The 23,713-nt window shown below is 41.2% G+C and overlaps 1 protein-coding gene across 1 annotated transcript in view; it reads left to right on the top strand.

The window, feature by feature from the left end:
* Positions 1 to 1,887: 1,887 nt before the first annotated feature.
* The window catches only part of SBNO1 (strawberry notch homolog 1), a 35,798-nt gene continuing 13,972 nt past the window's right edge, over positions 1,888 to 23,713 (top strand). Inside the window, exons 1-16 of the mRNA XM_074920747.1 lie at positions 1,888 to 2,013; positions 8,600 to 8,733; positions 9,368 to 9,472; positions 11,238 to 11,547; positions 13,648 to 13,748; positions 14,915 to 15,011; positions 16,118 to 16,278; positions 17,282 to 17,415; positions 17,565 to 17,655; positions 18,575 to 18,736; positions 19,298 to 19,433; positions 19,511 to 19,616; positions 20,866 to 21,019; positions 22,248 to 22,430; positions 22,648 to 22,745; positions 23,420 to 23,571. Of these exons, the coding sequence (XP_074776848.1) occupies positions 8,602 to 8,733; positions 9,368 to 9,472; positions 11,238 to 11,547; positions 13,648 to 13,748; positions 14,915 to 15,011; positions 16,118 to 16,278; positions 17,282 to 17,415; positions 17,565 to 17,655; positions 18,575 to 18,736; positions 19,298 to 19,433; positions 19,511 to 19,616; positions 20,866 to 21,019; positions 22,248 to 22,430; positions 22,648 to 22,745; positions 23,420 to 23,571 (2,122 nt within the window). The 5' untranslated portion in view covers positions 1,888 to 2,013; positions 8,600 to 8,601. The remainder of the gene's footprint in view (positions 2,014 to 8,599; positions 8,734 to 9,367; positions 9,473 to 11,237; positions 11,548 to 13,647; positions 13,749 to 14,914; positions 15,012 to 16,117; positions 16,279 to 17,281; positions 17,416 to 17,564; positions 17,656 to 18,574; positions 18,737 to 19,297; positions 19,434 to 19,510; positions 19,617 to 20,865; positions 21,020 to 22,247; positions 22,431 to 22,647; positions 22,746 to 23,419; positions 23,572 to 23,713) is intronic.

Below are 23,713 nucleotides of genomic sequence, written 5' to 3'. Positions count from 1 at the left end.
GGGATTACTCACCTCTCCCAAGTCGAGGATGATCTTAAATTCTGCTTGCAGGCCTGATGGCTTTTTTTTCAACTCAAAATATCAAAACCCATCACTTTCTTATCATGATTGTAGGGAGCTGCTTAGATGCATTTAATGTTAGATACACTGCACGCAAACCGTACTTCACTGTGTCTTTGTCTGCAGTGCATAGAGGGCAGTAATCACGATATTAGCTGACGTTTAAACTGTTCTTCTCATCCCTGGCCAGACTTCTGTTGTCTTTTTCTCCATTTAGAGTCTGAAGCATCACTGATTAATCTGAATTACTGAAGTCAGTTTAATTAACATTGCTTTGTCTTTAAATAGCTGCGCCTAAATCTGCCTAATCCTTCATTGGTTATTTTAATCCTTGTTAAGTTTGTCTAACAATAAGATAAGCAAACTATTATAAAATTGAATGAGCAGTACTGGACGTTTTAAGCAGATCTCATGACTGTCCACAATTTATGTCTGCTTCAATTTTGTGTTGAAGTTCTTAAGAAGTTCCGTATTCTTACACAACCGGGAAAACGTTTTAATGGAAAACTGTCCCTTTTAGCAAAAATCTGTCAGTCTGAGGACTCTAAGTGCTAGAAAGATCTCTTCGAATGTAGAACTAAAGTAGTCATCAGGTTTTCAAGTATAGCTGGGTCTTTGCAGCAGCAAATTTCACGTTCACAACTTGTAAAATATTCGGGAGAACTCATGTACCAGCACATCCCCAGGGGTGCGGCATTCCCAGGCTGGTCAGCAGGGGTGGGCCTCTGCGCTGCACGGCTCTGTCACCCCTCATCCTCCCGGGGGTGTCCAGAAAGCTCCTGGCAGGGAAACACCACAGAGTCGTGGAACCCTGAGAGAAGAGGGAGCTGTAGGTGTCCCCGAGACGGGGTGGCACTGACCCCGCCGGACTCCTCGGAGCCCCACAGCCGCCTCAGCGTGTTTTCACAGGGACGCGCCCAGCCCCGGCTCCACAGAACACCAGCGCCAACCGCGGCGGGCCTGAGCCGAGGGGCCGCCTGAAGGGAGACGCGTTCAGCGGCGGGAGCAGGGGCGGGGGGTAGGGCTGAGGCAGCAGCGCCTCTCCGCAGGCCGGCGGCCCCGGGAGGCCCGAGCGCCGCGCCCAGCCCCAACCGCCGCCAACGCCGCGCTCCGCCTCAGGCGGCAGCGCCCGGCGCATGCGCGCGGGACGGGCGCCCCCTCCGCGCGGCCCCAGGGCGCGCCCGCGCACTGCGCGCCCACCGCGTCATCCCCCGGGACCCCGCCCCTTCCCCGCCGAGATGCCGCCGGGAAGAGGCGGCTCTCGCGAGAGCGACGCCCGTCGCGTCCTCGCGGCGGCCGCCATCTTGCAGGAGCCGGGATCACGTGACCGCTCGCAGCCGTTCGCCTCCGCCTTCCCCTCCCCCACCCACCGGGAACCGGGCCCAGCTCGCCCCGTCTCGACTCCGGCCGCCGCCCCGGGGCTGGGCCCGACCGCGGGGACGCCGCTTTTTGAGGAACATGTGGCTACGCCGCGGTTTTTTTTTTTCTTGAGGGGAGGGAGCTTGCTGCCTTCCCCTGTTGCAGGGAGAAGCGAGGAGCCGGCATGTCACGTGACGGGGGAGCGCGGGCAGCGCGCGCCAAAGCCCGGCGGCGGCGGCGGCGGCGGGGGGCGAGGGGGGGGGGATGGGCGCGAGATCGCGGCGGCGGCGGCGACAGCCGGTCACGTGACGGGGGAGCCCGGGGTGGAGGGGGGCCGGGGTCACGTGGCGCGGAGCGCGCGCCAGCGGCGGGCGGTGGCTGCGGTCACGTGGGGAAGGTGCGCCGCGTTGGGCGGGGGGAGGGGCGGGCGGCGGTCACGTGGCGCGGCGGGCGGCCTCATCCCCCCTCCCCTCCCCCCCCTGCGAGAGGGGAGGGAGGGCAAAGATGGCGGCGGTGAGTTAGAAAGCGGCGGGCGGCGGGGCCAGCGGCGGAGACTTCCAGGAGCGGCCGCGGGAGGACCGAGAGCGAGAGAGAGTGAGTCCCGCTCCGCCCCCTGGCCTGGCGGAGGGCCTGCGCCGCCGCCTCGGGGCGCTCCTTATGCGGCGGCGGCGGCCGCCGCGGCGCCCCCGGGGGTCCGTTCCCCTCAGTCCCCCGCCGCCGCGCACCGGGTGGCGGGGTCCGCGGCGGGCAGCGGGAGGGGTGGGGGGGGTTGCCCGGGAGGGAGGCCGCGGTGCCCGTAGCGAGCTCGGCGTCTCTCTCAGCCCTTCAAGCCTGGGGCGGGCCGCGCGGCCGCCCCCGCCGGGGGTCCCCGGTGGGCCAGGGCCGGTGCGGCGTGCGGGGGAGGGCGCCGCTGCCTCGGCGGAGCCGCCGCTTCCGCGGGAGTCGGACAAACTTTGTGCCGGAGGGCGTGTGGGGGCGGAGGGGCCGTCTGGGCGGGCGACGAAGCCCCCTGGCTCCGGGGGAGCGCGGCGGGGCTGCCGGGGCGGGGGTGGGGGGCGGCGGTGGGGTTGGCCTCCATCTCTTTCCCCCCCTACACCTTTCCCCTTCTCCTTCCCCACCGCCCGTTCCTCCCTGCTCGGGTAAAATGGCATCGGGACCGCGGCGTCTCCGCGCCGTTCGCCTTTGTGCGCTCTTTCCGCGGCTGGGTTAATTGTTTAAGGTTTGAAATGGAGCCGCTCTGGTGAAACGAGGCGGGGGGGGGGGGGGCGGAAAGAGTGTTGTGTTGATTTATGGTGCTTGAGTGGCTCTAAAGGCTGCTGTGAGGAGCAACCTTTCGCCCTTCTCCGGGATCCTAATGCTATTAAAGGGATCTTTAAAGAGATGAAGGGCTGAAAACAAAAAGTCGTGCATGGGACACAATTACGCAGCCAATTCTAACCCAACCCGGAAGTTTATGTCGGGAACACGTGTTGGTGGGGAAGGTGGCGAGGCTGGGAGCCGGGGACCCTCCCGCCGCCTCCGGCGGGGCTGCCCGGCTCGGCCGAACCCCCCGGGGCTCCCGCACCTCCCGGGGAGCGAGCGGTGGGGCTGAACGCCGCAGCGACAGACCCGGCCGCAAAGTCCGGTGAGTCTCTAACGAGCACACCTCAAACAGAGGTTGCTAGGGTGAGTAATTGTTTAACATAAAAATGCCCTTACAAAGGAAGAGGCCTTGTGGGTTTTTCTTCTATTTTTTCGGTTCTCTCATTATTATTTTTAGCTGGCCAGGTTCCACACTGTGTTTGAGCGTACAAATTAGAACTCTTGTACTTTCTTCCAGGTACTCATAGGCTGCTTTTAGATGTGTGCTACCTGTTAAAGATGAGGCCAGTTGTTTAAACGCTTAAAAAAAAAAAAGGTTGAATCGATGTGTTAGATAACCGTAGATTGTGTCGTTTGTTCACGCTAATAATTCCATTTTTTTTTTACCTTGCTCTGGAGTTAATTCTTAACTCAGTGATAGGCTGTTTGGCTTTAAGAGTACATAGGTTGTGTCTGAATTAAAATGACTTAAATCCATACATGAATGTTTTGCAAGTTTGTTTCCCCCTCCAATTGAAAAAATATAATTGATGTAAAGCAAAGAATTTACTACAGCAGAAGTTGTGTAACAGCATGACATTTGAATTGGTTTTCTGTATCTTCCTTAAAGGCATGACATTATATTTGAATGTAATCTTAGTCTTTAAGAATAAAATGTGGACGGTTTGTCTTGTCCAGACAAGTTTTTTGGTGTTAAAACTGGCTGATAGCTACTATAAAAGCTATTGAAGTAGGTAGCAGATATGGTTAGTGCATTTCTTGTGCCTTGAGGTACGCCTGGAACTGATTCCCAGGCCAAAGCCAAAGAAAGGTTCTAGTGCTCAGATACTGCTCTTATCTCTTCTGGGTTTTTACTTCTTGAAAACTTTCACTACTGGCTAAATTATCACCTCCAACCATTTGGTCTGAAAGCTGATTTAGTGCCAAATCATTGCATTGTTTAGCCTCTTTAACATTTTAAAAGGTTCTGCATATTTGCATTTTCAGACCTTGTATCCTAACTACTGTACATTTCATAAAACAGTCATAAGAGCTTTGAGGCAGAGGTGAATCCCACAATATCCTGAACTGTACTTCATGTTCTTACAAGTTTTGACTTTAGAGGGATAACCGGTGTTTGAAAAACTGTTGTGTTTTTTACAGGATTGGAATAGTTTTTGACAAAAGTCAAAATTTAACTTGGTACATTTAAATGTAATGTTAACTATTAGTCTTGAGGTTAAAGCGTGTAAGGATGGGCGAGTTTGGTAATTAGCGGTTTAATCTTTGGTTGGATGGTGACTTGGAAAGGACCAGAAGGGATTGGGCTGGTTGGCTGTTTTCCCTTTTTTTTTTTTTTTATTGTTACCCAGGTTGTCCTCTGGAGCCAAAATCTGCGGGATGAGCAGAACCCATGTGGATATCCAGAGAATCCTGTTGTGTGGGATTGGGGGTTAGCAGCCTTTGCACCTCTGTTGTGAGAGGCTGCAAATGGAGATGTGAGATTTTTTTAGGTTCATAATAGCTCACAGTTTAGACAGCCAGAGAATTTAGGGGATGTATCTGTCTCTACAGCTTCAGAATTTGTGTGGTATTTTAAATGGCTTCTGGTGTAGTTCAAGTGACATGTATTCATCAAAAAGCCCGTGGGGAAAACCCTTCCAATACAAGGAGAACAAGAGTTGGTTAGCTATGTTAGTGTCCTAGGCCAAGTATTAAAACCTAAGTTTGCGGGTTGGGTACACCAGAGGCCAGTTGTCTGAAGGTTTTGGAAATAGCCCAAATCAAACATCACAATCAACTAGGCATAGCTAAGTTGTGATAGTATAGTTCACTACGATTTTTAAATAAGTACTTTAGGTATCCAGTGTTACGGTGTGTAACTCACAGATCTAAAAATCAAAAGCCTTTTCATTGTTTAGGATTCTACCATTATTTTTCTTAGGGGAAGTGGAGAGCAGGTTGCTTGACATGTGTTTTAGAATATCTTTTTTTGTTGTTGTGCTTCTTTGTACCAAAGCTAAAATGGAGGGAGGGAGAGAGCCAGGTTGGCATGGATACATGACATAATATTAAACCTGGCATTCTGGTTTTGTATCTTTAAATTGGAAATTATTTACATAATGTACGGTGGTAGCAAAACTGTCGTTTTATCAAAGTTTTAGGCTATATTCTTCAGCAGAAGAGCACTTTACAAAAATCCGTGGTGTGTTTTCATAGCCCTTCTTGAAATGGCAGCAGTTTATATTTTTTCTTCATACAGAGAAAATAACTGAGATACCACTACTGTTGAAATTTTCTAATTTTTTTAGTTTTATTTAATAGGTTGATTCTTGCTTAGTGACATTGGACAGCCTGACTAAACATAGACAACCTTATCTGCAAGGTTCTGCATGCTCAGAACAGTTTTTGACTGGCGAAATGCTCAGGGAACAGCTTGTAATATTCACAACTTTTTTATAAGTATTTTCTTTTGGAGGTTTTTAAGATGTGGCAAACAGGTCCTTATATAGTATTGCCAAAGCTGAGCTGCAGAGCTTGATAAAGTTGCTTTCACTTATGTTAACTAAGGAGCCTCCTACCTTGTAAGATTATGGAGCTGTTTCAGCTCGATAACGTTTTAGGCTTGACTAGCGTATGTCACAAAAAATAAACTAAGCTATCACAATGCAGCTTCTCCTGTATTTTTTTTTTTTCCCCTTCATTTAATTTCCTTACTAAATTAAAACTTGGGTGGGGGGAGGCAGAAATGGAGCTTGGAAGTTTCACAGAGCCTAAAATTGGCGCTAAGAATTCAGTGACTTCTAATGTAAAAATTCTAGAAGTTCAGAATTCCTTTTGTTCCCGTTTCAAACAATGCAGCTTTGTTCTTAGTGTAGAGAAACAAAATAAGTGAAACTAGTCAAACTTTAATTGCCCAAACTGTCTGAGAGACAAGTAAACAATTGCTGTTGTTTTACTTAGCTTTTTGCTGGATTGTTAGCAACCGCTAATTTTTAAGACTGTTAAAATTGGGGTTAGCATGAGAGATGCAGCTGGGGGATTTCTTATGTGAAAACAGCCCTGTTGAGAAAGGGATGCTTCGAAACGGAAGATACTCTGGAATTGTAGGAATTACTATACTAGTTGCTATCATTAGTCATCCAGTGAAAATTTCGAAGTAAGCAATTAAAGTATTAACTGCTATGGAATTGGGTTTTTTTCCAAATTCGGTGAAACTATCTTAAGATACGCAAGCCATCGTGTTTTTAAAGGTTAAAAATGTAGAGTGCACTGTCATCGTGGATATGTTAAGCTTGTAACAGACTTAATAGGTTGTGAGACCATTTTAGGATGGTTAGGGAAGATGTGTTTTTGTCTGGTGTTGGCGTGGGTTTTTTCTAGCCTTGATTTTGCTTTGAGTCTCAACTTCAGAGAAGGCCATTCCTTCATATATTGCAAGAGTAGACCAGAAGTTATCTTGAGTGACTTTTGTTTTGTCCTTGTTCTCTTTTAAATAAACGGCTCCAAGCTTCTGACTTTTCCTGCCTCTATTCAGTATAGCCACTTCTCAAATTTTAGTCATACCTTCTTTTCGAGATGGCGAGATCAAAACTATATACAGGCTAAATGACATAACATTTTTTTCCTTCGTACATTTAGACATTTTTGTTTATTTGACCATGGTAAGCAAACGTGCTGCGCTACGTGGAAGAGCATTCATGCATCTCTCCCGCATCGATCCTATAAAGTTAAGATTGTAAAGCGTTTTAGAGCTTAGTTTGAGGTAATCTGTGTTCATTCCCCTTCTGTAGAGAAATTCACCTTCAGTGTCTGCTCTGAAGTCCTAACACCAAAAGTACTGATAAGCTAAAACGTCATCTACAGGCTTAATATTTCTCCTCTCACCTGTTTCTAATTAGTAAACAATGCTGTATGCTTCTAAACTTAGATACGATGATTGCCATGAGTATTTTAGTCTGATGAAAATTGAGGTTTTATCCTACCCAGTTAATATATCTATGTGTAGCCAGTTGATTTTTGAGACAAGAAGCTTAATCCTTCTGAAAGTAAAGTTAACAGTCTGTTCTTACTCATTTTTCTTGACCTGTTCAAGGTTCTAGTGGGAGGTGACATTCTTTGAAGGAGCTGCCATGTTAATTAAATGTGTTAGATGTCTCAATATTTCTTTATCTTCTGTACCTGATAACCACAAACCAGGCCATTATGCCAATTTATCTGATCACCTCAGATGTCTTTAAAAAAAAAAAAAGTAGTCTAGTTCTGACACAGCAAGTGGTGTTTAATGACACTGACTGTGATCAGTAGCAGTCCCACCAATTTTTGTTTGTTTCTTTGGTATTCTTTTGGGTAGTTACGGTCTTCAAGGCTTAAAGTGTATCTACCCAGTGTCACAGCACCTTACATCCACTACTTCTATTGTGGTGCCACCATCTCAGTATTAGTCCATTAAAAGAAGGTTTCTCCCTACTATTGGACAGACTAAAACTAGTAATAATAAGAATTAAGTGCCCGAGGCTTAACTTATTACAAGAATTACCTGTTCTGCCGAATGTGCTAAGTAATATGTGTGGCCAGCCAGCTGGATGTGGCTTAGCTGTACATGTAGAGAAGGATAAGGGAGTGATTGCTGTTTCGGAGTCTGTGAATGAGTGTATCTGAAATGCCAGTAAATATTTTTGTCCTCTTATCTGCTTTAGAGTAGGTGTTCAGCTTTGTTAGTTTCTGATGTCTTGCTACCAGTGGGTGTTACAGGGGGTGTGGAGAATAAGTGAAATAAATTTCTGCTTGAGGTATATCTTAGAATATACAAGTAACAGCTCAAGTTGTGGACTCGATTTAATTTTTAGGGCAAATCAGCTTCCTTCTTAAAGAAGCAAAACATGTTATCTTCCCTCTTCTCTTAAAACATAGAGTATTTGTCTTTTATTAAGTTTTTACACTGTCTAGAACAGCTTTTTGAAATTAAATTTGCTTGTCCTACACGTAAAGGAGTATGTGACCTGATGTTAGTGTCCTATTTAATATGTAGTTAACATACTGTAATAGTGGATCATTTGTTCTTTCCACTATGCAAACCAGAATTTTTCCAGTGAATGAATTACTACCTAATGTAATGGCAAGCAAGAAATAAAAGCTTCCTTTATAAGCTTTTTATCACTAACTTGTTGTTACAAGATAAACTAAATGAGTTTTAATTGTGCTTCCCTCGTGCAGTGTGCTTCACTGACAAAGACTTATCATTAGCATAATACAGTCTTACCATTTCTGCCTCTTGGTGTTTCTTGTCATGCTTAAAAATGTAGTGTGATGAAGACTAGAAAAAGCATCTTTTTAAGTTTATGGGTATGATAGCATTTTGTGTAGCGAACTATTTCATTCGTCCTGCTTCTAAATGTGATGGGTATATTGAAAAGATTCTAAAAAACAAAATAAGAGGAAAAAAAATCTACAAGTGAACAAAAGAGCCAAAGCAGATCTGGAAAGTGAAACTGGATATACAAGAGACTGCATCGCATATGCCCTTAAATCCATGAAAGAGAACTTTAAATGCGTGTGTGTGTGCACAAAACAAATAAAAATTAAATGTAACTTGTATTTATGGTTCTAATTTCTTCAGAGATGGTGGAGCCAGGACAAGATCTGTTGCTTGCTGCTTTGAGTGAGAGTGGAATCAGTCCAAATGATCTATTTGATATTGACTCTCCGGACGTGGTTCTTGCAAATCCAGCACCAACTCCAGCTGTACAGCAGGTTAAAACAAGAACATAGTCATTTGCTAGAGGACATAAGAGCTTGTACTTGATGCGTGGGGCGGGGGGTGGGGGTGTCCATAGAAAATTATTAAAGAGTGTGGTGTTTTCATAAATTTCTTGCTTCATAGTACTGAGATTGGAAAATTACTTCCTAAATAATTTTAAACTACCATACAAAAAGCAATCTGAAATACACTATTTAGGACAGTATAAACATAAATACACTTCTGGACATTAAATGGGGGCATGCTGTCAACTGTCCTTGGAGAACTCTGGTATCACTGGTGTCTAGTTGCTTTCCTGTAAAATGTACAAAAAGCGTAATATAGTGTTTGAGCTCCATGACAGCATTCAGTCTGCAAGAACATAACTGTTTCAGACATAGGCTGGGGATAGTATTGAACAGTGACATTAACAGTTAATCATCACAGTTAACTAACAAGGTGTTGTATGTTTAACTTGTTTGAATCTGAAATCAACGACTTGATCGTTCTTTTCAGGGAAACCTTTGTTACTGAGCACAGTTAAGGACTTGCCCCAGTAACTTCCATTTTGTGGGTGGATATTTAGTCTTAAGGGTTTTTCCCTGCTGATATGAGTGTTTCCTGATGCTTACTTTCTTTCCTCTGCAGTCAGTGCCACTTAGTGCGTTAGAACTAGGCTTGGAGACTGAGGCCACAGCTGCTGTGAAACAAGAACCAGAGACTGTGTCAACTCCAGCCTTATTAAATGTTCGGGTAAGAACTGGTGCTTGAGGATTTTGTATGTGTGTATGTGGTGGGTTAATCTTGACTGAACACCAGGTGCTCACTAAGCTGCTCTGTCACTCCCCCTCCTCGACGGGGGGGAAGAAAAGATGGGACTAAAGGGTTGTGGGTTGAGATAAGGACAGGAAGATCAGCAATTACTGTCACGGGGAAAAACAGACTCAACTTGGGGAAGTTAATTTATTGCCAGTTAACAGTGGAGTAGGGTAATGAGAAATAAATCTAAAGACACCTTTCTGCCACCCTTCCCTTCTTCCTGGGCTCAACTTCACTCTCAGCAGCATCACACGTTGTCTCTGCTGCTTCTTCCTCTTCATGCTCTTCCCCTGCTTGAGCAGCTCCTTCACAAACTTTTCCAGCCTGGCTCCTTTGCACGGGCTGCAGCTTTTCACAGACTGCTCCAGCACGGGCCCTTCCCAAGGGGCACAGTCCTTCAGGAGCAGACTGCTCCAGCGTGGGTCCCCACATGGCCACAGGTCCTGCCAGAAAACCTGTTCCAGTCTGGGCTCCTCTCTAGGGGGGCACATCCACCTGCTCCGACGTGGGGCCCTCCACGGGCTGCAGGTGGCTGGCAGCCCCACCATGGAGCTCCACAGGCTGCCGAGGAGGCTTTGCTCTGGCTCCTGAAGCACCTCCTCCCCCTCCTTCGCTGACCTTGGTGTCTGCATAGTTTCGCATATTCTCCTCTCTCCCAGTTGCTGATTGCGCAGCAGTTTTTACCCCTTTTTAAATATGTTATTACAGAGGCACTAGCAACATTACTGATTGGCTCGGCCTTGGCCAGCGGCCGATCTGTCTTGCAGCTGGGTGGAACTGTCTCTGTCGGATGTGGGGGAAGCTTCTGGCATCTCCTCACAGAAGCCACCCCAGTCGCCCCCCCCCCACTATGAAAACCTTGCCGATACAGTATATTGGTAAAAAGTAACAAAAGAGGCAGGACTGTAAAATGCCAGTTAGCTATCCTCTCGGTTCTACTTGTACTGAGACTGAAAGCTTAGCGTGCCCCTGGGTTGATACATTTGCAATGACAGGGAACACAAAGGAAGACAAAGCAGTATGCAGAAAAAACATTTTGAGGTGTCCTGTGTGCATTTTACTTCCCCTTCATGCAAATTCTGGGGAGAGGGAGGTTCAGTAAACTTGCCTCCTAGACCTGAACTGTGTACTACCTTTTCTAGCTACAGATAATCCAGTCCCCATAGCCTGGCGGTTGCACCTGAAAGGAGAATATAAAAAGCAGATTGGCAGGAGCATAGATGTAGTGTCTGAAAAAGGCTGTGCGTATATGTGAAGTAATCCAAGCTATTTACTCTGTCACTTGTGCATCTAGTTGATATATTGGAAATTCTCTTCAGCTCAGAGTACCTGTACCTGTAGTAGTCCTGTTTTATGCCTAGGTGATGAAACCTTAATCCTGTTTTTTTTCATTTCCTATTTTTAGTATTTAAAATTTTTAAACTGAATTCCTATCTTTAATTTTTAAAAAAATCTAACATTTTCTAAATTTTATTTTAAAAATACCATTCAAAAATACATACGGCAACATACTGATAGATGCTTCTTGCTTAGGCTGTGGCACCACAAGACAATTACTCTAGCATCTTCAGCATGTGTAGGCATTTCTTATTGCAAGAGTCTTTTAAAAACTGGTGACTCCTGTGCTCTAGGTGTAAAGTTAATAAAGTCTGCTTTCTGTCACTGTTTTCTGAAAATTTCCTTGGTTCTTTGTTACTAGCAACCACCATCCACCACAACCTTTGTGCTGAATCAAATAAATCAGCTTCCAACTTTGGGGACTACAATAGTGATGACAAAAACAACACCTGTTACAACTACAAGGCAGACTATCACTGTAGCAAAAATCATTCAGACCAGCACAACTACTCGACCCTCGGTTGCAGCACCAGCAGTACGCAATGCCTTGACCACTACACCTTCAAAGGACCAGATTCAGCTGAAAGATCTGCTGAAGAATAATAGTCTTAATGAACTCATGAAATTGAAGCCACCTCCTAATATTGCCCAACCAGTAGCAACAGCAGCAAGTAAGTTTTCTTCTTTCTTCATAATTACAGTGTTTTGGACAAATAGTGAAATAATATAATGTGAAGATTTTTGTATGTCTTGTATTTTCATTAATTAGTAGAATATCACAGTAAAATGAAATGGTCCAGAAAACCTGATAAATTCTATTGTAATTTTAGTAAGTGTTAGAATTGAGGGTGAAGTAACACAAAATAATAGACTTTAAAAACAGCTCTTGATTTACTTCAAGGATTGAGGAAAATGACATTTTAGATTGCAGCTGGCAAATTGGTAAAATGAATTCGTGAACATTACTGAAGTTGATTTAGCTATCTTGAGTCTACATCAGTTTCTGTTCTGCTGTATACTTGCTGTGGAACTGTGACAAATGAGTAATTTTTGATTTTTGGCATCTTCCAAACGAGATCTGTAGTACATGCTAGTACTCCTATGATGGGATATTTCTGTAAAGCATTTCCTGAGAAACACAGGGACAGAGACTTTCTATTTCATGGGAGACATCGGATCTATTGTTTAAAAACTTGAGTCCTAAAAACTGGGTTTGTTTCCATGTTACTACTTAAATGTGGTGGTAACTTAAATGCCAGAAGTATTTTGTTATGACACCCCAAATCTTCATTTTGTGATTCCTTTCATAATCTTCCCTTGTATGTTATTTCTAATACGTGGACAGTTTATATGGTCAGCTTAATATAAGGGAAAAGCTGCATGTGTGTGTGGTTTTTTTAATTGATTCGTTCAAGCTATTCTGGTTTTAACATGAGATTAAGATCAGACTAGTTGAGTTTGAAAATATTGGTGCTGCTTTTTCTGAAAGGTACACAGGGTTTTTCTGGATTTCTGTATTTTCATTGTGTCTGAAATAAGATTTACTGATTTTTATATCAGTAGGTGGGGTTGGAAGTAACCTGTTTTTTCATGTGCAGATAGTGTGCAATAAATGAAGCTGTCTGTTAGGACTGAAACAAAATGAGAATGTACCTCATTGTTTCATCTCTTTCTGTTGCGGAGTAGTTGATGAAAATTGGAAGTTGAGACACCAGCTAAAGTTGGGGTGGGGGGTAAAAGAGTCAGGAAGAGGTGGGAGAGAAGGTTTTATAGGACTGGCTGACCCCCTTTGTGCTAAATGAATACACACAGAAGCACTGAAATAATTAGGTAACATCAATTAACAGTAGCTGTTGTAGTAGCACAGCTGCAGAAAATAGTTGTATCTGTAGCTTCTGTATTAAGTGAAAAGTAAACATGCAACTTTTAGTCTAATTTGTGTGCTTGTGTTTCTGGATCTTTCTTCCTGCTTAACAAAAAAAAGTGACAAATACTTGTAGAAAATGCAAGGGCAGAGAAGCTCTTGGAAGGAAACACAGTCTTTTCATATAATTCAGGCAGCAGGAGTTCCAAATTGGAAAATACGAAAAAGTTAAATTATGCAACCTCTTTGAGGAAAACTTTGTGCAATTGTCTTAATTGTTTTGGGGGGCAATTATGCTAAATTTAATACATACATTGATTATCAATGTGCTGGAAGCTTGACAGCTGCTTTTAATGTTTTACATCTATCCTTGTGTAAATTTTTTTAGTTCCAAACATGGCTGAGGGCAGGAAAGTTAATAAATTGTCCTCTTGAAGGATCCTATTATAAACTTTAAACAATTGAGTCCTAAGTGTTGACTTTTTGTTTTACAGAAGTAATTGTAGTTTCTCCTAAGGTGGTAAATGCCACCAGACCAGGTAAGTTCATTTCTGTTGAAACACTGAGTTTCTGGTTTGTTAAACTTCAAAGGCTCACAGGATGGAGTATTTCTAAACACTACATGTAGATTTCATGAAGGTCCAAAATTTTATTTTTTAAATCATACTGGAACTAATGCACAACTGTGTCAGATGCAGTGATATTGCATGGGAAGCTTCTTCCATCAACTAACAGGATTTAGCTCCTTGCTCAGAGACTTCTTAATTTGGACAAAAAAATTGTTCTTGAAGCATCAGTGTGCTACTGGACATTTTGAACTTTTCTCCTAGCTTATTAATAGAGAAGGATGTTAATTTGAGTTGATGTTTGGAGGGAATTCCTGTAAAACACAGCTTTTCTTTTGTAGCTGATCTAAGCAATGGTGCAGTGAAGAAGGAGGCTTCTACAAAAGAGGTAGCAAGAATATGGATAAATGATATTAAAATGAGAAGTTTTTCACCTACTATGGTAAGTAGTGCAAATGGTTAATTGGCTAAATGAATGCATGTTTTATTGGCCACAGCCACCTGTGACTAGTTTCAGTAGTTACTCATATGTGCCTTTTGTGTGGTAGAACTATCTAGTGCATCTGTTTGTTCAAAAGGTTAGTTTCTCCACTAGATGAATACTTGGTTAGATGACTAAAACTGACAGCTGGGTAGAGCAGACTTGCCTCTATAGTAAATGACAATTTCAAGAAATTACTGTCCTTAACCTTTCTGTGTGGACAGAGAAGGGTGTGCTCCAGTTAAAGCTGATGAGCATATCACTTGCTCTGTGTTTTAAGGTATTTTCTTTTAAAATATCCCCATTTGTCTAACTAGCAATGAGGAAACCAGAAGACTTTTTCTGGCATGGCTGGCCTGGGCAGTGTGATTTAAGATGTAAATCTAGTATCATTCAATTTTCTAAATGTAATAAAAATACATTCTGATGCTGTAAACCCTTGAGTTTCAGCATCTTCACTGATGGCTAGAATCAGGCTGAAGTTTGTGGTGAACACTGCTCCTTAGCGACTGGCATACAGAAGGATTTTCAGATTACTTTTTTTATATTAAACTAATTGTGTAAGACTTTTCGTTTGTCATCTAGCGAGTACTTTAAAAATATTCATATATTTACATTGATAGAGATCACAGTAAAAAAATGGATAACTGTCAAGTTTCAGAGAATACTGGATAGAACTGTGACTATTGTAACTATTCCCCGAAGTTGTGAAATTACGTAATGGATGTGAAACTGCAGGAGGCTTCATGGGAGTACTTGAAAGTTCGGGTTTGGCTGTTAACTAGCTGTTGCGCTTTCAAGGCAGTTTTCTTTAAGTCGTAGTTTGGATTTAATATGCTGTAAGAAGTGTTTCTTTTTAAATTCTGCTTATATGAGTTTGGAGTGCTTGAATCTCCTTGGAAAGGAAAGGAAGTTCCCTGACTTTGTGTCTTTTAAGGGTGGTTCAGAGTTTAAAAAAAATCTTACGTTGCTGTCTAGTTTTCCTAGATGCTCACTAAATTTGTCTAGTACATGTGTTAAAACATTCAAGGGCAAGTTTGTGCTCATTTCATTGCTTATGTTAATTTCTAGTATGTAGAGTATTAACAATTTGCTGTTTGACTAATGCAGATATTTCTCTATTCTAGAAAGTGCCAGCAGTGAAAGAGGAGGAGGAACCTGAGGAGGAAGATGAAGAAGAAATGGGCCATGCTGAAACTTACGCTGAGTATATGCCAATAAAGTGTATGACCTAATGTTTTGTTATGTCAAAAGGCTGAAATGTTTTGAGAGCGAATTTATTTACTCTTCTGTAGTTAATAACACCAAAAACCAGATAGATTACTATCTGAATCAAGTAAAAAGGACCTGAACTTGTGGTGTGGAATTTTTCCTTTCTGTAATGCTTAGTTTTGGAAGGTATGTGGGTTTTTGAAATAGAAAAGGAATTCTTTAGTGTGTCTTTGAGCAGTACTTGTTTCAGGAATATGATTGATGAACCAAGATCAGGATTTTTTTTACTTGTGTTAAGACACTTTGTGCCTCAGCAGAGGAAATTTTGTAAAGGGATTAAGGGGTCACTTAAGAATCTAGTTTAAGTCTTTTGGTGTGAAATTACCCTAAGCACATTCTTCCTGCATTGTTCCTGACTACTTAGAGCTGGCTTGGTTTTGTTGTGGCTTTTGTTTAGGGCTTTTTTTCAAAAAGTGAATCTTACTGCTGTTAATTACCATCTCCTCTTTTATTTTTTCTTTCTCTTTATTGTAATTAGTGATGAAAAGCTGTTGTCTTCTTTCCTAGGTACATTGCTGACCTGCTGTAAAAGCAAAGCAAAAAATTGTGTGGAGTTTGTAGCTAAATGGTTAATTTTTATTGTCACTGAGATCTGTCGGCAATTAAACCATGTCTGTTCTAAATCTTTTCTCCTCTCATACTGCTTAAAAACAGCACTGTAAATAGTGAGAAGAATGTTGCTTTTGTGATTCTGGCATCTTGAGGCTGCCTCTGGCCTTTTGGGAAGGCAAGGTTCAGACCAGTTTTTCTTAAACATGTCAAGTACACAAATATTTTTGTTTTCTATGAACTGAATTTTATCTAATTTCATAAAAATTGGGGGAAGGTGGTGAGAAGAGGAAGTAAAGATTGCAGTCACATAAATTCAGGTTAATGTATTCCTTTGTATGCAGTGAATTTAACACTTCATGTACCGTTGCGATGAAACTTGTTCTTGTGTTCAGCCTTTGTAACAGACAGTTGTAACTTGTTTGGTAAATATAATAACCTGTGCTGCAGCAACAGAACTCTCTATTATGTTCTCATCTTCCTCTTCCTCCCCCTCCTTTTTCAACCAGTAAAAATTGGTCTACGTCATCCTGACCCCGTAGTGGAAACCAGCTCATTATCCAGTGTAACTCCTCCTGATGTGTGGTACCAGACATCAATATCGGAAGAAACAATTGATAGTGGCTGGTTGTCAGCTTTGCAACTTGAAGCAATTACTTATGCAGCCCAGGTATGCTAGACATTAGTACAGCTTAAAAGCTACCATAGAACTTAAGATCTATCATCTGACAAATGCAGCTATGTTGGTTTTACAAGGAGATAAAATAAGAGCTTAAAGGTTTGGGTTGCATTAGCAGGTGGCAGGTGAGCTTCAGTTCAGATAAATGTGAGGTAATACACCTAGAAAAGTTTTGTCTGAACCACTTCCATGATGCTGATCCGAAACTGTCTTAAAGCTCAGGAAGGACATCTTAGTTGTCATTTTTATTTTTCTGGAGTGACTTCATGACTGCAGTAGCCACAGGCTAAAAAAGCCAACACACTGATATCATTGGGAAGGGTATAGAGGACAAGACTGGGTGTTATTTTGCCACTATATTAAACCTCAGTGGGCCCACATCAGATGTGCATGCTGGTCTCTGTGTGTCAGGGAGGAAGGTAGTGAAGTTAGAGGACAACTAAAATGGTCACAGGAGGGAAGAAGTTGCCCAGTGAAAAGAGACTAACAAGGCTAGGGCACCTTGGGCTGGAGAGGAGCAAAATGAAGGGGAGTAAAACAAGGTTTATGTAATCAAGAAGGCAGTGGAATTCCACAAAACAAGAACAAAGCAGAATTTGGTGAAACTGATAGGAGATTGGTTTAAAATGGATAGTAGAATACTTCTATACACAAGCAGTGGATGTTTGGGTTATGCTGCCATAAAAGGCTGTGGAGGTGCATATCAGTGGGTTAAAAAATGCAGCCAGCCTGGTAGTAGGCACTGAAAGAATTAGACATGTACAGGCAATTTTACAGCAATTTTAGGTGCTGTGGAGAGAATGGATCCCACAAAGCAGTTAGGGTCATATGCTCTTGCTAAGTAAAATCCCCTCTTCCTGCTGTCAGGAGACTGCTTGGGTGGGTGGACTACTGGTCTCATCCAGTAGGATGTTTCTTAGGTTTGCTCGTTTCTGACAATCCACAGTGATGTGTTCTGGAGAACGGGTACAAGTTTTTGTTCTTTCTCCTACAGCAACACGAAACATTCCTGCCCAATGGAGACAGAGCTGGATTCTTGATAGGTGACGGTGCTGGTGTAGGAAAAGGAAGGACCATAGCTGGAATAATCTATGAAAATTACTTGTTAGGCAGAAAAAGAGCAGTCTGGTAAGTGTGTCAGGATTTGTTAGAGCAGACACCGTAATGATGATAGTACTTAAATTCAGTGTAATCTGTCTTCTGACAAATGTTCTAGCAACTGCTTTTTAGACTTCTGCTGTAACTTACGGAATATGTGCTTTATTTTAAATCTTCAGGTTTAGCGTGTCAAATGATCTGAAATACGATGCTGAAAGAGATTTGAGAGATATTGGAGCAAAAAACATATTGGTTCATTCATTAAACAAGGTGTGGAAACTTTTTACTATGTACAATTGAGGCAAAACTTTAGGTACGCTTGTGTGACAAGTTGTGCATGTTGACTGTTTTAAGACTGAGAATGTACTAATTTCAATAAATTTGCTGTTTAGGTCTTGTTTGACAGGCCTTAATCTTAGGAAGAACCACACAGTACTTTAATCATGTAAATAGTCCCCTTGTAGGATTAAGTCTTGGCATGTGATTTTTTTTTTTTTAAATACTACTCTTGAAGCCAGTACTGACACTACTATTTTCTAGAAGTTGAAATATTCTTTAAATCTTTTAGACTTTGTAGCATTAAAATTTTTTCCTTTCTATCTCCCAGCACACATTTTATATGTAATACATTTTGTATGTAATACTGAAATAATAGACTTTCTCAGTAATTTATTAAAGCAGCAGTAGCATATGCGGTTATTTTTGGAGACTGTGCCTCTGCTCAGGATTAGCTACTTACATAAATTGTGAAGTGTGATTACTGGTTGAATTCACTGAACTTAGTTTGTTTTAAATTAGGATTTTTGCTTTGTGAAGTCGTAATTTCTAAAATACAGTAAAGCTTCAGAAATTGTCAAGTGTATTTATAGCTGCTACCATAAATGACCTGTTAGCTCTAGGGGATGCATTGAAGCTAAAATCTTAATTGTATTTAAGGTAATGAAACCATGTAGTCAAAAGAATGTGGCTGTTAATCTTTTGAGGCCTCAGATCTAGTCTTCCTTAAGTATATACTTAAGTAAGGCCCTGTATAACCCCTTAACCATGTTACCTTACGCCAACTATGCCCCAGCCGTGGTGTAGGGATACAGGTGGTTCAAAGCGTCCAGCATCCTTTAATCATACGGTAGGTGGGTTTGAGAAGGCATCTCTTGAATAAGTTCTGTAATTTCTTACCTTTTTATTGCAGTTCAAGTATGGGAAGATTTCTTCCAAACATAATGGAAGTGTGAAGAAAGGTGTCATCTTTGCTACCTATTCTTCTCTTATTGGTGAAAGTCAGTCTGGTGGTAAATACAAAACCAGATTAAAGCAGCTTCTTCACTGGTGTGGTGAAGACTTTGATGGAGTTGTATCCTTTATCTGGAGTTCAGTTGATTGTAAACAAATTGCTATTTAAGCTTATATCTTTAAAGACAATCTTGGATTTTTATTTGCTGGTATTTTTAGGTGTTGTTCTTTATCCATGACAGTAATTGATTGTGTGCATGCTCTGACATTAGACTTGAAGTTTTACAGACTTCGTGCCAGATCTGTTGCCATCATATTGTTGCCACACAGCTCTGGTACAAGAGTGAAGCTGCTGCTTTTTCTGTAATGAGCAGATAAAATTAAAATACAATGTTTAAGAACCTTAAGTTTACGCTGAAATTTTCTCCAGTGAATTCATAAAAAAAAATTTGAGTATCAACAGCATTTCAAATATCTCAAGTGTTGGTAATTGTGCTTTTAAATACTTACTGGCTCAATATTTTTTCCCAGAGTTTTTAGTGAAAAATTACTAGTCTATTTGAGTTTAAAATTTGCTGCTGCCATCCGTATTGTAATTGTAATTAGTGACTTTCTGGTCTTCTGTTTTAGCTCCCAATTCTAAAAACAAGTGGGACAAAGTTCTTCCTTAATTATGGTTCAGATTGTATTTGATGAGTGTCATAAAGCTAAGAATCTGTGTCCTGTTGGTTCATCAAAACCAACGAAAACAGGTCTGGCTGTATTGGAACTTCAAAATAAACTTCCAAAAGCCAGGGTTGTTTATGCTAGTGCCACAGGTATGTACTGCTTGGTTTGCATTAAATGTCCCTGTGTGTTTTTACTGGCACTGGTACAGAGTGTGTTCTTCTCCTAGGTGCATCTGAGCCAAGAAATATGGCATATATGAACCGTCTTGGAATATGGGGTGAAGGAACTCCATTTAGGGAATTCAGTGATTTTATTCAGGCTGTTGAAAGAAGGTAATATTTTGAAGAGCTATAGCAACAATCTATACGGTTGTGGTTGACTGTGCTTTTCGGTTCCTTTTGTCTTCACTCATAGTCCTCTGCAAACTTGTTCTGTCAAGCTAAGAACTTTTTGACTCTAGCTTCTAAATCTAGCAGAAATGTGTAATTTACCTTCTGTCATTAAAAAAAAGGGATGTTTTCCTTGCTCACGGAAAGTTTTAGAGAGCTTTAGAGGCTTGCTGGGAAAATAGCCCTCTTAAAATGTGGGTGTTATGAAATGAAAACATTTTGCTACTCGCCATGAAAACACACTGTATGTACCGAGTATGCTCCATATAGTTGATGTCTCACTATATGCAGAAGCTTTCTAATGTTTATGCATTCAGCTTAGGCAGTTTAACAGGAAGAAGTCATGTTCTTATGCTTTCTGGCATAAGAACCCAGTTCAGAAAACTTATGTATGCTCTTGCAAGTCACTTTGGATTTCAGAACTTATTTTTAAAAAAAAAAGTAGTCAGCAGAAGATGCAACTGCTACATTCTTTGGTAGGTGAGCATCTTAATATATTATGTTTTGCCTACTTAAAAAGAATTTTGAACAGTTCAGAATGCTACAGTAGGGCTTAGTATGCATCTTCTTGCATACCATCTACATGATGCATGATTTTTGCAGACTGTGGAAGTGTAGCCTCCACTTCATTACTGAGTACGTATCGAATGAGCAGTAATGAAATTACAGGCCCAAGCTTGTGAGTAGGTGAGCTCTGCACTTGACTTCTCAAGGTATTGCTAAAGGTGTGTTGCTGTTGAAGAGAACTTGTTACCTACTAAATTATTTTCATACTGGCATAAATCTGAATAGCTTACTACAGTTTGTGTTCACTATTTTAAATCTGTAGTGGCGTTTATAAAATTTCAGCACAAGATTTTATGATATATTTGGACCAACTTATCCGATTACAGTTTGTAAGGCACTGTCTCCTAGTGAATGGTAGGTCATTCAGGAAGAAGTAACTATCTGAGTGTTTATACTTCTTAGGATACACTTAACACTCATGAGGCAGGGATATAGTTTTATGTGAAGGCTAAATTTCAAGACTCCTTGATTGGATGCATTTAAAGAAACAGTGCTGATGATTTTGAAAACATATTCCTTCATATTTGTAAGCATGCTATTTTCTTCTAAAGCATTTGAGGGTTTTTTTTAACAATTCATTGCTCTTGAAAATTCTAATATTGACTTAATTTGTCCTTTATTTTAGAGGTGTTGGTGCCATGGAAATAGTTGCTATGGATATGAAGCTGAGAGGAATGTACATAGCGAGACAGTTGAGTTTTTCAGGTGTAACTTTCAAAATTGATGAAGTTCTGCTTTCACAAGAATATGTTAAAATGTACAATAAATCTGTGAAACTGGTAAGAATGCCCTTTTAAATTTGCTTTCTATATTGAATTCTGAGAGGTTGAAGTTACTTGGTTTAAAATTGAATGCTCCTGAAGTAGCATGTTGAGAGACAGGAATGGCGTTTTCTTGTTTCATCCTAGTGGAAAGATTTCTCCATTTAAGTCTTGACAAAAGCTGTTAATTCTTGTTCTGAGTCATAAAAATCGTAATTTTGGGTGCATCTTTCAGTATCTTGCCAGAACCACTGCCTTTTAGCAGTATTTCAGAGACCTTGGTCACTGTTCCCTAAGATAAAGCTGTTCACCTGTTGGTGATATTTGTGTTCCAGTCCTCCCCCTTTAGGCAACTGAGCTGAGAACAAGCTGCAAAACATTAGACCTGCTGCATGCTCTTCATCCCAGCTGCGTGGTGGAGTGGTGCTAGCAGCTAAACAGGGCAGGGTGATAGTTTTAATCACCTGACAGATCAAATCTAAAGCCTCAATGCTATGGTTCCCTTTAACTTTTTCATTTAATCACTCACTGGTTTTCTTTTTCATGTTGTTATTAGTTGTTTCATCTCTATGTCAGTCTTTTGCTCAGTGCACCTTCTGCTCTGTTACCACTGCTGTATTAGATTAAAATTATTCCTTTGACATAGGCTAAAGTGACCAGGGTCTTTAGCTGCTTAAGAGGAGCTTAAGCATGACTATTCATGATCTATAGCTACAATAATTACAATTTATCTTTGACAGGTGTATAACATCAACTTTAAACCAGCACTTTTCTTCATGAATGTTGTTTAAACAAATCACTAAAAGTGACACAAGTGTCCGTTTTAGGTGTTCAAAGCTTACTTTACTGAATCTGGAAACAATTGATGTGACAAAATGTGGCAGAAGTGAGGGCAGTAGGGTTTTTCTCTTTTTTGGGATCTTGCTTTATACTTAGTTATGAGCAGTGCTCTTTGCTTTCTTAACCTGAATGTATTAATGGAGAAACTAGATAATCAGAAAATACTGTATATGTTTGCACTGGTAGTAAGGTAAATGTATCTGCTCTTCATTATGAGAGTAATTATCTTCTGAATTCCTTAAGCCATAGCTATTTTCTTTTTTGTGAGCTTTGTATGATGAGTTTCCCTGACTTGGAGTCCCATAGTACTGTAACTTCAAACTTCTGTCATTATTTGGACATTAAACAGTGTACTTGTGTAGCCTTGAAATGTGACATGTAAAGCAATTAACGTTTTCTTCTTCAGTGGGTGAGTGCTAGAGAGAGGTTTCAACAAGCAGCTGATCTTATCGATGCAGAACAACGAATGAAAAAGTCTATGTGGGGTCAGTTTTGGTCAGCTCATCAGAGGTTTTTCAAGTACCTTTGCATAGCATCTAAAGTGAAGAGGGTGGTCCAGCTGGCTCGGGAAGAAATCAAGAATGGGAAAGTAAGTTGATCAAGACCTATTTTAAAATATCTGTTAAATGTAGAGCTATTAAATTTTACTTTTGTTTATAACAAATATCTTCAGATGTAGTAGTAGTAGCAGCATGCTTTTTGTACTTTATGGTATTGAAGGTATTTAATGAGTAGAAATTCAGCCAAACAGAGACTTACAAGTCAGTCTTCTTAGTAACAATGCCTTGTATTCATTTGTCCTTTAGTGTGTTGTTATTGGCCTGCAGTCAACAGGAGAAGCAAGAACATTAGAAGCTTTGGAGGAAGGTGGTGGTGAACTAAATGACTTTGTTTCTACAGCAAAGTAAGACTCCAGTTTGTTAGAACTGTCCTTTACAAAGCTAATCCAGCTTAGCGTGTGTAGTAGTTTGTCCTTTCATGTGTAAAACATGCATCAGTGCAGAGAAAGGTGGGTATCCTTTAGTACTGGTTTTTTACTTAAGCTGCCTGTACGTAAAATCTGACAGTATTGCTCAAGTGAACCATTGGTTAGTTCCTAGTTCTGCTGGCACTCTGAGATTGTTCTCAGGTGCGAACAGCTCGTGCTGTTCTACTCAAACTGGGAGGAGGGGAAGACTTGCCAAGCGTACACTGCATTTATACCAAAGCAAGTTACAATCATGACTTCCCTCTTTTAGCAGATGAGCCAGGTCCAATCCTGAGACTACCTTGCTGAAGATCTTAATAAATTAGCTAATCTGTCATTTAAGCTCTAAGCAATAAGAAAATGGCAGTAGCAATATTGCTTGATACCAAAACCAAATTTAACAAGTGATAAGTAACAGTGCTGTAAAGTAAATGTCTCCTACTTTTAAGATGACAAATACAGTAATATGGGTGATAATTCCAGAGAGTGCTCCTGTAATAGCATTCACAGGGAATAATTCTTCAGAGAAGTCAAGCAAGCTGTTAAAATGTTACAGGTTTTTACTTTAAATAAATGCAAATTTGACTGAAGAAACCTTTTTTCTTACACAGAGGAGTGTTCCAGTCTCTTATTGAAAAGCACTTTCCAGCTCCTGACAGGAAGAAGCTGTTTAGCTTGTTGGGAATTGACTTGACTGCTCAAAGTAATAACAATTCACCCAGAGACAGCCCTTGCAAGGAGAACAAAATAAAGAAACGGAAAGGTAATGCTTAAATTCTTACACTAATGTTGTAGTGAAAATGGCAATATTAGAGCTGCCTAAAAGTGAACTCTGGAAAAAATATGGTAAGATAACTACCAGCACAATCACTCATGAAAGAGCGTGTATTATAAGTATCTAAGAC

This window comes from Athene noctua, chromosome 17, assembly GCF_965140245.1.
Source record: "Athene noctua chromosome 17, bAthNoc1.hap1.1, whole genome shotgun sequence".
NCBI lineage: Eukaryota > Metazoa > Chordata > Aves > Strigiformes > Strigidae > Athene > Athene noctua.
Note: the sequence above shows the minus strand (reverse complement) of the source record. Positions and strands in the feature narration are given on the sequence as shown.